Below are 14,253 nucleotides of genomic sequence, written 5' to 3'. Positions count from 1 at the left end.
CAAACACGAAACATACCAATTCTAACAGTGTGTGCACAATAAATGTCGCCAAGTGAGCTATTAAGCACTCGCCAGGTGGGAACGGTAAGTTTGGCAACTCAACCGTTGTTACCATAGCAACAGGCCTACCACGCTATGTGACATTCAGTTGTTTTTCCGATCGCAACGCTCCTGTCATGTCCCAGCTTTAAAAAAAAAAACAAGTATAGCTCGTTGCTCCTTACGATAAAACCGCGCCGCAATCCCTCGCGTAATAAAAATGGAGTCAGAACACCAATTACTTCTATACCCTCTGGTTCAAGGTTCAAATCACAGTGTAGTAAATAGTCACGAAGCTTAATACGTAGGGTATATGCATCCATATATAGTTGCTAATCACTAGGATCGCTACTATCGCCTCATCACAGACAATGCGAAATAGAACTGGCACAGTCTATTATTCCTAGTACCCTGAACAACTCAAGCTTCGTGACTGTATATACTGGACTGTGGTTCAAATATGATACTTTGCACTTTCCTGTCACGACCAATGGAAAAAATAATACTCATGGTTCATGGTCCTAGTCCATCCTTGAGCCATCGAATTGGTGTCAATAGTTCTTCTGCTGTGGAAATTAATTTTTAAATATTTTATAATGTCTGAAAAGAAAAGTGTCAATCCAGTGAAATACTTTATATCAGGAGGCTTTGGAGGAGTATGTACTGTCGTTGCTGGACATCCTTTAGACACAATTAAGGTATTTACTTTTAAAATTGAAATTTTTATATATAGCAGAGGTTATGTTGGTTTATCACATAATTAGAATCGCAGACTTAGCTTTATGATCAGCCAATTGCCCATGAAATAATCAAGCCAGAATGTTAAATCTTGGATATCTCTTTGAAAAATTATGCGTATAGTTTGTTTTGGATTAGATAACCATAGGTAAATGCTGCATATATTAATAGATTACCGGTATCTATTATTAAGAGTTACATAATTGGATATTAATAGAAGGAGTTATATTTTGTCCACTCATATTCAGTGGAATATGTCATAGATCCGTGTTGAAGACGTATCATCAGAACAGATGAATTAATGTCGCAATTCAGTTTTGCATGGAGTAGTCCTACGTAATAAGCTGTACAGCATTTTTGCTGAGGGTTGCTCACCTTTATTAAGTTTCTCCTATCTGAATACTCCTCCCCCCTCCATCATATTAAACATGCTGGCGATGCCTGTCCAGTAGACGTAATGACAAATTTTTTGCGGGACACTAAGTGCAGTTTCTCCGGTTTTACTTCTGTGATTATTATTGAGAGAATTATTGGTAGGCCTACAGCTCTCTTATGGCTCACTGTTACTTAACACTTCAGTTACCAGTGTTCTTAGCAGCCCTAAAACTTTCATTGTCAGATATTAGGACAGCTTGTTTTTTATCATAAAAATTAACATTGCATACACTGCACATAGTTCCACAATAACTGTTACAATAAGTACCACTTGCCTGTGATTCTTAATACGGATTGATAGTAGCTCTGGGGGCTTTCAGACTGTAATCCATTCCTCTAGTACAATATAGGCATAACTCGCTGGGAAAAGGGAGTTATTGTCACAGCTAAGTGATGAAGGATGGGTGGAGAAGAGAAAAATTCTCTCCAGCACCAGGACTTGAACCCAGGTTTTCAGCTCTACTTACTGACGCTTTATCCACTAAGCCACACCGGATTCCAGTTCCAATGCCGGATTTAATCCTCTCAGTTTAAGTTCCACCTCTTAGTTTCCCTTTAGTGGCCAACCCACATGCACTGTGTCAGATGCTACACCCATCCATCATATGATAATGCAGAATTCGTACACGGAAATGTCATATGTACTTCGGTACATCACTATAACAGCTAAATGAGTTAAGATAAGATGAAGTAAACAGTCTCTTCATGCGAATTGTGTCCCAGCCAATGCTCCTGGTGTTAATGTTGGCTGACCAGAGCAGATTCCCTACCACTACCAATGAATCTTGCATTTGCGAACTCAGAGTGCTTCGTCGGATTAAAACTTACATACTATGTTATATTAATAACATTCGGTACTCACCATTCTCACAGTAGCTGCTGAAAGTGTTGTCCATTTTGTGTGATACTTAATTCACATCATTCAGATAATCTGTTTCATTAACTTACTTAGAAGTGGCTTTTAAGGAACCCGAAGGTTCATTGCCGCCCTCACATAAGCCCGCCAGCGGTCCCTATCTTGTGCAAGATTAATCCAGTCTCTATCATATCCCACCTCCCTCAAATCCATTTTAATATTATCCTCCCATCTACGTCTCGGCCTCCCTAAAGGTTATTGTAGGGATTCGTAACAAGCTGTTTTTTTACGGTGATGGGTTGTTAGCCCTTCACCCAACCCCCAAGCTGGAGGACCACCCCTTATCGGCTGTCCACGACTGCTTATTCAATATATTCGCAGCTACCCTCCATATTTGGAGGCCGTCTCCTCTATCCGCAACCTGAGGACGCGCCATGCCGTGGTGATAGGGACCCACAATACTGTTTCATTAACTACATTTAGTATTGTTTTTCTGCATGGAACCCGGTGACCAGGAAATTTACATCTAAAATTTCTCTTCTTCAACACAATTTCCTTCTCTGTATCCCTACATTTTCAAAATGTATGTACTTTCACACACTGAATATGTAACCATAATATTCTGTACTTATTCTTAGCTGAGTTACTGCCTGCTGTCTTACTTCCTGCTGTCTTATTAATAACAAACAGACTGAAACAGAACATTCTGGGGGATGGGGAGTCGCCAACCATGCAGCTTTCACTTGGTGATCTCTGGCTCTCTCTCCCTCATCTCCTCTCCCTTGGCATGTATATTTCCTGATCGCCCAGTTCTGTGTAAAAAAAAAACAAGTACTAAATTTAGTAAATACGTATATTGAGACAGTTTCTGTGAATGTTGTAAGATGAATTATATACCTATCAAAAAAGATGGGCAACACTTTAGCAGCTACTGCCAGGGGAGTGAGTAACTTATCGAATATTATTAATATTGGCCATATAACAAGATGTACAGCAAGAAAATACTCCATCAGTGAACTTGTAAATGACATATAACTCAATGCACATTGTACGCAATTCATTTCTATCTAGCCTATACTAATAATAAATCTGTAGCCGAAATTTTTCTGGTAATTTTCGATTTTCCAAAAATAATTGGTCCTAACATATATAATTAACCACCCTGAAACCGAAAATCGCATTTTTGAAATTTTTGTTTGTATGTCTGTCTGTATGTTTGTTACCTTTTCACGCGATAATGGCTGAACCAATTTATATGAAAATTGAAATATAAATTAAGTTCGTTGTAACTTAGATTTTAGGCTATATGGCATTCAAAATACTTTATTTAAAAGGAGGGTTATAAGGGGGCCTGAATTAAATAAATCGAAATATCTCGCTTATTATTGATTTTTGAGAAAAATGTTACATAACAAAAGTTCCTTTAAAAATTATTTCCGATTAGTTTTATTCTTTACAACATTTTGATAGGACTGATATTTAATGAGATAAATGAGTTTTAAAATTAAAATAACGCCATCTAAGACGGTGCAATGAATGAAGAACAAATGACTTCGTCTATAAGGGGCCTTGGACAACAACAGTCGAAACAGGGGCCTTGGACATCAACAATCGAAAGCTATTAAACATAGCCTACAGAGAATGTTTCTGTGTTTGTATGAAGTAATATCAGAAGCTAAATTAACCGATTTGTATAATTAATTATTATTTCACCCTTGGAAACTGTAGTTTCTCTAGATGAACATAATGCTATAATGTTATTACAGTAACATCTGAGTAAATCGAGGACAGGTAAGATTAAAATAGCTTCTTATGCACAGAAAATTTGATAGGCTATTTTGTACATTCTTTTTCTGTATTTCTTAAAATAATATTTATGTACACTCATTTTAATCTCAGAGAATTAACGAACGAGAGTGTATTGATTTAGTATGCAGTAATAGTACGTTAGCTTAGCAATCTATTATTTTATAATTCAAATTTTAACTATGCTCAATTGAATCGTGTTAAAATACATAAAATATATATGCAATAAATGCAATGCAAAAAAAATTGGGTAATATGCGAAGCAGATTATCTTGCGCTGTTGTAAAAGTTGTTCCCTGGATCAAACGTCCTATTTTAATTATGTAATTACTTTATATTTATTTCTAACAGGTGCAGCGGAGCACATGGGTACGGATAGTTATTAATATAAGCCTACACCTCAAAAAATAAAAGTTTTGCACCACCTGGATTTCCGAGTTCCTAGGTTGCCTATGACCCAAGGAGGAGTAAAGAATGAAAGTAAAATCTTTTTGAAACTGAAAACATTACGGTATTTACTGAGAATGAAACGCAAAACATAATAATAAAAACAAATGTGTGCGGAAAAATGCACCTGCCTATCAATCTTGGAAATCAGAATCTCGTCCTCATTATTGCTTTGTTCTGCCCCTTGCTTTGTAGCATGTTCTAACCCATAGCAGCATGCTTTCCAAAAGGTGACTGATGCCTTGTTCTATTCTGTCCCACATTTCAACAGCAGCCCACCAGATTGACGTCCAGGGTACGGGGTGGGTTCCTGCTTTGTTGCGCTATCTGTTTCAACTGGTCCCAGGCGTGCTCAATCTTATTCATGTCTGCAGATACTAGACCAGTCCATGTACTTGATTTGAGTCTCCATGAGAAAGGTTTTCACAAGAGTGATGCACATGTGCATTGTCTACTTCCAGAATTAATCTGTCGCCAGTTTGTTGTTGGTATGGCTAACAATGGGTCGGAGGATCCTGTTCTGGTATTGCACAGCTGTCGTCTGATGTCCATACATTATACCTGACCAAAACATGACAGATTCTCCTCCTTGCTAGACCTGTGGGGTAGTGTACCTGACATGCATGGCATTATTCCACTCCCTCTACACACTCCTGAGGATTGCCAGGCAAATCCTGCAGTCATCGGTGAAGAAGACCTCGTGTCTTTTTGACAGGATCCATTCCAGATGCCCCCTTCCCCATGTATTCCTGAGGCCATGGTGCTGGGTGTCTTTGTTGGTACTCACCATGGACAAGTTGTTCATGGGAGACAGTTTCTGATTGAGTTGACAGACCTCTCCTAATTGCCTCTGGGAAGGAGTTGTGTAGACCTGTTTCCATCTCTTGTTGTTGACCACTGGCAACCCTGGTATGGTGTACGCCAACCAGAGAGACAACTTCTCTCATTGAGAGTCCTTGTTAATGCAATATAACAATGCACATACAATCAAATACTGAAAAGACATGTTGACTGACTGGGACACACAAACTGTGTTCTTTGCGTGTTATGTGCAAGCATTGCAGCAACAGTACTCTCTACTGGACTATACACACTGAGACTGCATGTCTAATTCAGCTTACAAATGACAGGTGGCATTATGCTACATGTACAGAGCTATTATTATCATACGTACCAGAAAAGAGCGGCTGGCCAGCCAGTCGCGCCCTGCGTGGTTTCTGCCGAGTGTATAACCATTTCTCCAGCGTTTCTCTAATGTATAACAGTACTAACAATAAAGGCTCATTCACAATGAAAATTAAACATAATGTAACCGTTAACTTAAGAATATAAACGTTACGGTAAAATCAAGAAGTCACACCATCATTCACGATGGGAACATAAACATAACCGCAAACATACTTGGTAACCATGGAAACATAACAACGACGCCATTTCCTCATATTCTGTCGTATACTTCAGCGCTCCATGATTGTGTTCTGTTTGCAAATCACGTAATCATAAGCATGAAAGTTTGGAGTTTGCAAACTTTCATGTTAACGTCTTACGGTAATGTTTATGTCAATGCTTATGTGAATCATTGTGAATGATACCATTTGGTAGCTTGGGCGCAAACTTCTGTGTTTATGTTACGGTTTTGTTTAATTTTCATTGTGAATGGGCCTTAAATGTTCAATAATTTGGACTTACCATGCTTACAGTCATTGCTGAAAATGGCCCCCATTTGCTGCCACACACAACTGACATCTTCTATAAATGAATGAACAACACTCTGAAGTTCCACATCATTGATAGCTTGGATTTCTTCTCGTATACAGTCTTTTAGTTCATCTATAGACTGAGGATTTTTCCTATAAACCCTACACTTTTAGTGTTCCCCATAAATAAAAGTCACAGGGTGTTATATCTGGGCTTCGTGGAGGCCACAAATTATTACTGATTAGTCTCGTACCGAAAATACGCCTCAATTTCCTCATTGACATGGCAGCTGTATGAGCAGTGACAGAATCTTGTTGGAAATAAACTGACAGTCATTCCGCGTAAGAACACTACGTTTTCTGCTTGATTTTCGATTCTTCACTGAGCCTGTTTCTTTAAATCTTTTAGCGAGTCGTGTAATTGTGTTGGCAGAAGGCACAGATCTGTTTGGAAATTTTATTCGAAAATTTCGTCTTGTTTTCGCACACGACCTTCTGCCTTTTGTGTACCTATTGTACATATACACACGTTCATACAGTGAGAATTTGTTGCTAGGCATTACCTAAATACACAATAAACATCAAACTTTATACACTAACGTTGTAGACTTGAAGAATCAAGAAGTGTGTCTTAAGTTCATGGATGCTACAAGCAGTGACAGCAGGAGGAGGAACCGGCCACTTTTCGGCTGACAGAAACACCAGGAACATTCACTGGGACTCACTGTATTACTTCTCCGTGATACACAGCGTGATTTGTCATCCTATTGTTTGGTATAGTTGTTAATAAGAAAAGTCAGCTGTCTGAACTCTGTTGATATACTTGCAAATATTAGTGCATTCTGAAACAATGGAGTTTCTCATGTTATCAATTACATTATTATCTACCAAATATAATCATGTCCTTCAGAGGCGTATACTGGTTAAAGGGTTTGGGCTACCGCTGACCCTATTATTACACAAAATATATCTAACAATTACTTTAATTTTAATTACTATGGTAAAACTAATAATACAAAATTATTACATTATGTTACATTATAATATTTTTCTTTTGTAATTTCCTTGGGCTACCGCCGGTAGCCCCGGTAGCCCGCAAAATACGGCCCTGATGTCCTTACATTATAAAGGATGAGCCAAACCTAAGCCTCCGGTACTACAATCTGGCAAGCAGACACAAGCTCTTGTGAACTAAGTTCTAGTCGTCTCATGGCACTAGAGTCTGGCAAGTGATCTTTTACATAACTAGAGAAGTATTTATTTAAGGAAAAGGAGAAAATCTTACTTGAAAGCCAAAGCAGTTACTCAAAATCCCTATAATACCTTCTATAGGCCTACGCATGGTAGGCTATAGCAATGTATAAAGTTGCTTATTCTTTCGAATCCAGTTGAAGTATTTTCAGTGTTGCCATGTGTACTTACAGTATATTTGTACACTCTTAGACAAAAAAATGACCGTACTCTTGAAGCGTAAATTTGTCTAAGTTCCTTTCGGCTGTGCGTCTGATACACAAGACTAAAATCAGAGTAGTAAGGATGAAACCAGCGAGATCCAAGAACATACTCTTAAGGTACGGTCACACGTCGCTACTTTTGCAGCGCTACTTTTATACTGCAGCTGCAAAAGTTGCGTGTCGTGTTCACACGTAAGCCAAAAGTACCGCGCTGCACGCTACTTTTCGTGCTGCGCAACCCGAGTGCTGCAAAAGTTGCAACTGGAGGTTGCGAGTCTGTTCACACGCAAGGCGCTACTTTTGCAGCCGCAGTCATGCTGCAGGTTCCCATCTCAGTGTTGACTTCTCAATATACATTTTGTGGTTATGTTCGCATTATTAAGAAACTCATGCGAAAGCTTCCTTATCTATTATTTGCTTTTCTGTCGTATCTAGTATTCAGAAATTGACATTATTTTTACTATAAAGCTTTTAAAAACGCCTATATATTTAAATGATAACCAACAGTATATTCACGTAATCAATGTTGGCAACCGTCCTGTTTGGAACTACGCTACGGAAAATTTAAAAAATGAATTACATCCTCAGCAATTATGCTCAGACTGTGTTGTGTATTTAATAACTGTTACAAATAATTTATTTTCATCACATTTAACATTAAAATATATCTAAACGATAAAAGTATCATTGGCACATTTGGGTGGTAACACTGGTTGCAACCGCAGCAAAAGTTTCAACAAAACCGATATCAAAAATGCTGCGACTGCAACCCTGAGAACCCTGTTCACACGTCGCTACTTTTCGGGTTGCACCGTTGTTCACACGTCGCAGTACAAGAGTTGCGCAGTTTTTTTGTACTGCAGCGCTGCAAAAGTAGCGACGTGTGATCGTACCTCGGCAAACAACGGTTTGAACCGTTGCTTACGAGATTATACAAGCTGGCGCATAGAGCTTGAAAAACGAGTCTGAAGTGGTTCCCTCGTAATGCCAATTCCGCCGCTCGGAGCGCTGTTCTGCCCTATATATTCATAGCAGAACACTTAAAAGACATTGACATTTGGGACATTTAAAGGACTCATCATTGCTTATTAAATGCTTCGTACAATATTTTATGGACAATAGACGTAATTTGCAAACTTCTACTCCTTAATTATATTACAATAAAAGGCTGTCATTCTTGATATTAAAACATATTACATATAAACTGAGGGACTGTCTGCTATGTACTTCAGTTCATATACCAAACATTTCCGGAAATAAATTAACTTGACATCTTACATATACGCACTATAGCCTACCCTTTTCACCTAATATTATTAATATTGTTATTAAATAAGATATTGCAACTAATTAAGGTACTGCATTATCTTTAATTTCCTTGAATTCATAATTACGCATTTGCAAGGCCTAACTTTTCCCTCTCTTTTTAAAAAAAATACGGACGTCACAATAACTGAGAAGTATAATTATTGCGCGATTTTTTCTTGCAGTGGTGAAAACATTTCTATAGGCCTACTGATTAATCTATTGAGCATAGTAATAGTAAACGCTGTAGTATTTTAGTGCGTGTACGCCTACTCAGCTCTTGTAAAACGAAATTTTCACTTTCAATTTCAACGGAACACTCACTTATATTCAGTTCTTGTATCTTGCAGTAAATTATCCATTTGTGATCATCTTTCCAATATAACCTCCCATTGAAACGACCACTTAAAATCATGAGCTAGAATTTATTATTTTAAAAACATTTCCACGTACATACTGTTATAATTGTTATGAACCACAATACAAAAGACAACACTGTGAAATTGGATTAATTTACCAAGATCAACATCAATACCGGTAGTATAAAATCACATATAGGCCTAGGCTATATTATTTCATTACTTTATGGTATTGATTAGAAGAATTAATTTTGAAGAATTTACAAATATGCTGAAATAATTTATGACACCTCTTATAGAAATGTAAAAATATGTATGTACATTTTGAAATAATGGGTATAGCACCACTTGAAAATGTTGAGCATTTTAACAGTAACTTGTAAATTGTTCCATCACGTTGTCTATAGTGTTCATTTATTGTAGCACTTTTAGAACGAACGTGGTTCACATACATAAGAAGAAATGACGATGGAATGAGTCTAACACATACAGTTTTCTTTAATTTTTAGCAAATGATGAAGTTGAATATATACTGTTACTTCATATCCTAATATAAGTAGAGTTGCCACCATAGATGTAACACCTGAAATGAATATTATAAAATAAATTAATGTATTGGTAATGATACAAGAATAAAAAGAAATTAGGCTAGACATAACCTCACAAAATTACAAACACATGCTAAAACAAAAAAAAAAAAACTTTACGTATCCGTATATAATAAAACTAGATATTCCAGATATAATTTGTTTCACACGATAACCACCTCAGCCTATTTCGGCAGCAGCCATTATTAGTTACAGTCTGAGGTGCATACCTAATCTCATACTAACCTTGTTAAGTTCTCTAACCTAATTCACTGATAATTACGTAACAATACACAGGTCTAAAATACAGACAAATACACATTAATTACCTAATAAGTACAGCATGAAGATAATTCATTACTTTTGTCGGTATTTTCTAAAAGAGAAAGGGAAAACAGTAACAACATTATCTTCAATGTTTACATCACGTCGTTCACATTTTCATTAGGCCTATATCAGTAATGCTTGGTAAGTGAAACAATGCATGAAATTATTTTACATTTCAGGTCACATCATTCGAGAGTCGGAAAATGCAATTCGCCACTTTTAACATAGCATTGCTTGTTATATGAGAGAACTTTGACATTTACCTTAACCTATAAAGATACGACCTGTTGGTACCGTGTTCTTCACATAGCAAAACACAGACAATTTTCGAATATAACTTAGCTGAACAAACTTCAAATAACACTGTAATATGCTTGGCATATTTATAATATTCGTACTCAATCAGTAATGCACAATTAATCGAACTATTTTCACGATGCACAATGCTTTGTAATGGTACTATTCATCATTTCATAGGGCAGAGAGGCGAACCTAGCGGCAGAAATTGTCATGACTCACAGAGACCTACTCTCGATCGTGCTATGCGCCAGCTTGTGCAACGGTTTGAACAGTGTGTGTGTGTGTGTGTGTGTGTGTGTGTGTGTCGGTCGTAGCACCGTGGTAAAACTCTGACTTCAAATGCAGAAAACCCGGGTTCGTATCCGCCTTGGTATATATATATATATATAATATATATATAATATATATATATATAATATATATATATATATATATAATATATATATATATATATATATATATATATATATATATACATATATACATTTATTTATTTATTTATTTCGTTTTATTTTTTTTTCTCTAGCTGGAAACGAATGATACATTTATTAACGTGCACAGGAGTTTGGATTAGTTGAAAAATTAAACAAAAACGTTCAGTAATATCGGAGACTTCTTCCTAATTACCCTTGAATTAAAACAGATGCTCAGTTCTTGGATCTTCTCTCTTCTCCATAAGGAGTATTGTTCAGTTACTAAAATTAGTAGTAGTAGTAGTAGTAATTTAATAATAATAATAATAATAATAATAATAATAATAATAATAATAATAATGAGTCTAATAATAATATTGCAACAACGAGAATAACAACAGTAATACTATTCATCATCATCATCATCATCATCATCATCATCATCATCATCATCAGCCTTCAAGTGTTAGACCCCAGTGGATCTGAAACGGTCTCTTGCCAGCATTTCCTAGGTCTTGCTAAATTTCTTCGACCTCTTGGGACAGACGACAAAATCTGCCTGGGCCATCTAGAGCGATCCGTCCTCTTGAATCTTCACGTCGACAGTACCTGAGACGCCTGATCGCATCCATACCCCGTAGGATGCAGGCGGTTATAGATGCGGAGAGATTACATACCCGGTATTGAATTTTTTTGTCTATTTTGATTTTTGTTTATTGGTCTCCGAGATATATTTCTTTATTTTGTTTAATACAAAGAAAAGGATTATGTTTGTTTATTCCTATCCCAGAAGGATTTCTTTTACTTAAGGTTTATTTTTGTTTATTTCTATCCGAGAAGATTTCGTTTAGTCTCTTTAAATACAAGAGACAAGGAAAAGGATTGTTATTATGTATCTAACTTGCCCTTTGTAAATATTTAACTTTCTGTTAAATATTTTACAATACTGGTTATTATCAGTATACAAGAAGTAAGAAATGCGAATGAAAAAAAAACAAAGTATAGACTGAGATTCGAACTCGAAACCTTTCCAATACAAGACCACAATGCTACCGACTGCGCTATGCGAGAGAGACGATAACTCTCCTCTTTAAGAAGCATGTTATATAATCATCATATAGTGGTGACCGTGGAATGTTGGAAACATTTACAACAGAAGAAATTCGTCCGCGTGTGTATCATGCTCTGACGAATGCACCTGAAGTCTTCCGAATCGGACATAGAATCTGGAGCCCGGTCATTTTTTTTTTTTTTTTGTCTAAGAGTGTACAAATTAATGTTTGAAATGAGCTTCAACCACCAATTTTGCTGTCTACTTAATTTATCTTCTTTTTTTGCAACTTCGTGGGTTTTTCATCATACAGAAATATATTAAATGACAGAAAGTGTAATTTTTTGCCAGGAAATACAGAAAAGTTACTTCTATTGTATTTAAACCAGTATTTATTCCAGGCAATATAAGAACTTTTTTTTCTCTTGAGTAAAAAATTGAGTTACTTAGTTCTTGCATTCAGGTAAGGATTTTGTGATACTGACAAACTGTTTAATTATGCATATTTATTGTATTATATTTGGTAGGCCTAGCATACTGAATATAGACAAAACTATTAATCTCCAAGTGCTTATTTTGTAATAATGATGTCAACCTGTTCCAAATGGTTTGAGAATAAATATATTTTAGCATTAAAATATTTATTTCTTATTTTCATAATATGCCAAAGTAAATTTCACATTTTAATAAAATTGTTTCCATATTGTGCCAGTGTCTAATAATGAGAAAGTATGGTACTAAATTGTGACCTTAGTGACACATTTTATTAGGTAATGTGGTTTCTATATTCTGCAGTGAACAGAAGTAGCTAATTTATATTTTATAGTTTCTCTCAAGTTATAGTTTACTGGAAGATGTAAATGCATTATACATAATAAAATGTAAAATACTGTGATAAGTATGTCTAATATTTCAGAAGAACATACCAGTATCAAATGCATAGGCCTATTCATCATTCTGTTGTTTTAAAAATTAGATGATTTTGAAACATTCTGAAAGGAGCTGAGTGCAGTAAAAACACGAAGTAATATTAGTTTCTTTCAAATATTTGGTTAAAGGTTGCCTGCAAAAAGTATTTTCTCTATCATTTTTAGTTTCTGTTTAATTTTTTAGGTCCGACTGCAGACTATGCCCAAACCTGCTGTTGGCGAGTTACCGATTTACAAGGGAACATGGGACTGTGCCAAAAAGACAATCCAAAGGGAGGGTGTTTTGGGACTTTATAAAGGTGAGGAAATTCTCGCACGCTGTTCCATTTTTTTCTTTTAGGAGAAATGTTTCAATGCATTCTGTTTTTCATTATTTTATTCAGTAAACAGTAAGATGTATGTTATTACGGAAAATAAAATGCAGGAACATGGGAAAGAGGGGCTCATCAACATTTCCTGAATTTTACAGGAGACCTTTATAAAGAAAAGAAATGGTAACAAATCATACATGGAAATAGTTGAAATGCATATTTTGTATATAATGTACCGAGTTTATTTTTTTGTATTTGTTTACATCGAAATGAAAGTCATTTAATGTACAAATTACGTTAATATTGTAATTACTGAAAAAAAAATGCAAAGAAACTCTTTTTCTATATGTCCTTTAGATATTACGTTATTCTTAAGGGGTAGGATCTATACAGGGTGTAACTAAAAAGTGTGTCAAAACTTTAGGGGCATATTCTTATCATATAGAGGATAAAAAAATATTCAATGAACATTCTTCTGGAAATGCTTTCATGTTACAGCCCTTTTTATACAACTCTGTTTACATTGTATGATGCGGTACATTGTGAAATAAAAATAGCATACCACATGGAAATCTGTCTTACAGGAAGTGCTAAAGAGGCTCCTGTTAGCACCGATACATGCATCAACCTGCCGTCGCATTGAATCCCAGTTGCACTAATGTATCCTTGGAGAATGTTGCATTGTCTCGTCTTCCAAAATACATACTTGAAGACTCTCTTCAGTCTGCTGAGTTATCTCGTGGTAGTGTGTCTGTCTACAGACTAGCCGGTCTGGATTCGATTCCCGGCAGGGTAGAAATTTTCTTGTAAAATTGCCACCTCGGGACTAGGAGAGATGGTGGTGCAATACTTCACTCTGCAGTGCATATAAAGGGAAGGCTTATGTCACTGTTGGTAGTGATTCGTCCGTCTGATGGGGACATTAAGCCTGGCAGCTCCCTTGGTGCTGTTCAACAGGAAGAGGCTATGTGCTGGTACTGGGTTTCCCCTTCTCCCTTCCTCACCTTCATCATTATCCTCACCCATTCTCTAAACTACACTTACACGAACACTTAACATACACTCACCTTAATACACATCACTCCTCACAGATACACATCATGCATAACATGGCCCGTCGAAGTGGTGTGCAATTTCAAAATGGGTCACAGTCCTGCCTTCTATCCGCAGTATGCGGAACCCGAATTACGCAAGTGAAG

At 36.4% G+C, this 14,253-nt stretch overlaps 1 protein-coding gene across 2 annotated transcripts in view; it reads left to right on the top strand.

Moving 5' to 3' along the window:
* The first annotated feature begins 546 nt into the window (after positions 1 to 546).
* LOC138707686 (congested-like trachea protein) overlaps positions 547 to 14,253 on the top strand; it is an 81,758-nt gene continuing 68,051 nt past the window's right edge. For both annotated transcript variants that reach the window (XR_011334314.1, XM_069837482.1), the window contains exons 1-2: positions 547 to 737; positions 12,928 to 13,042. Coding sequence is in view for 1 of the 2 variants with exons in the window: in XM_069837482.1 (XP_069693583.1) it covers positions 636 to 737; positions 12,928 to 13,042 (217 nt within the window). In the remaining variant the exon portion in view is untranslated. The remainder of the gene's footprint in view (positions 738 to 12,927; positions 13,043 to 14,253) is intronic.

This window comes from Periplaneta americana, chromosome 10 (genome assembly GCF_040183065.1).
Source record: "Periplaneta americana isolate PAMFEO1 chromosome 10, P.americana_PAMFEO1_priV1, whole genome shotgun sequence".
In the NCBI taxonomy this organism is placed as follows: Eukaryota; Metazoa; Arthropoda; class Insecta; order Blattodea; family Blattidae; genus Periplaneta; species Periplaneta americana.
The sequence above is the reverse complement of the archived record's forward strand: the minus strand, read 5'-3'. Positions and strand labels throughout refer to the sequence as shown.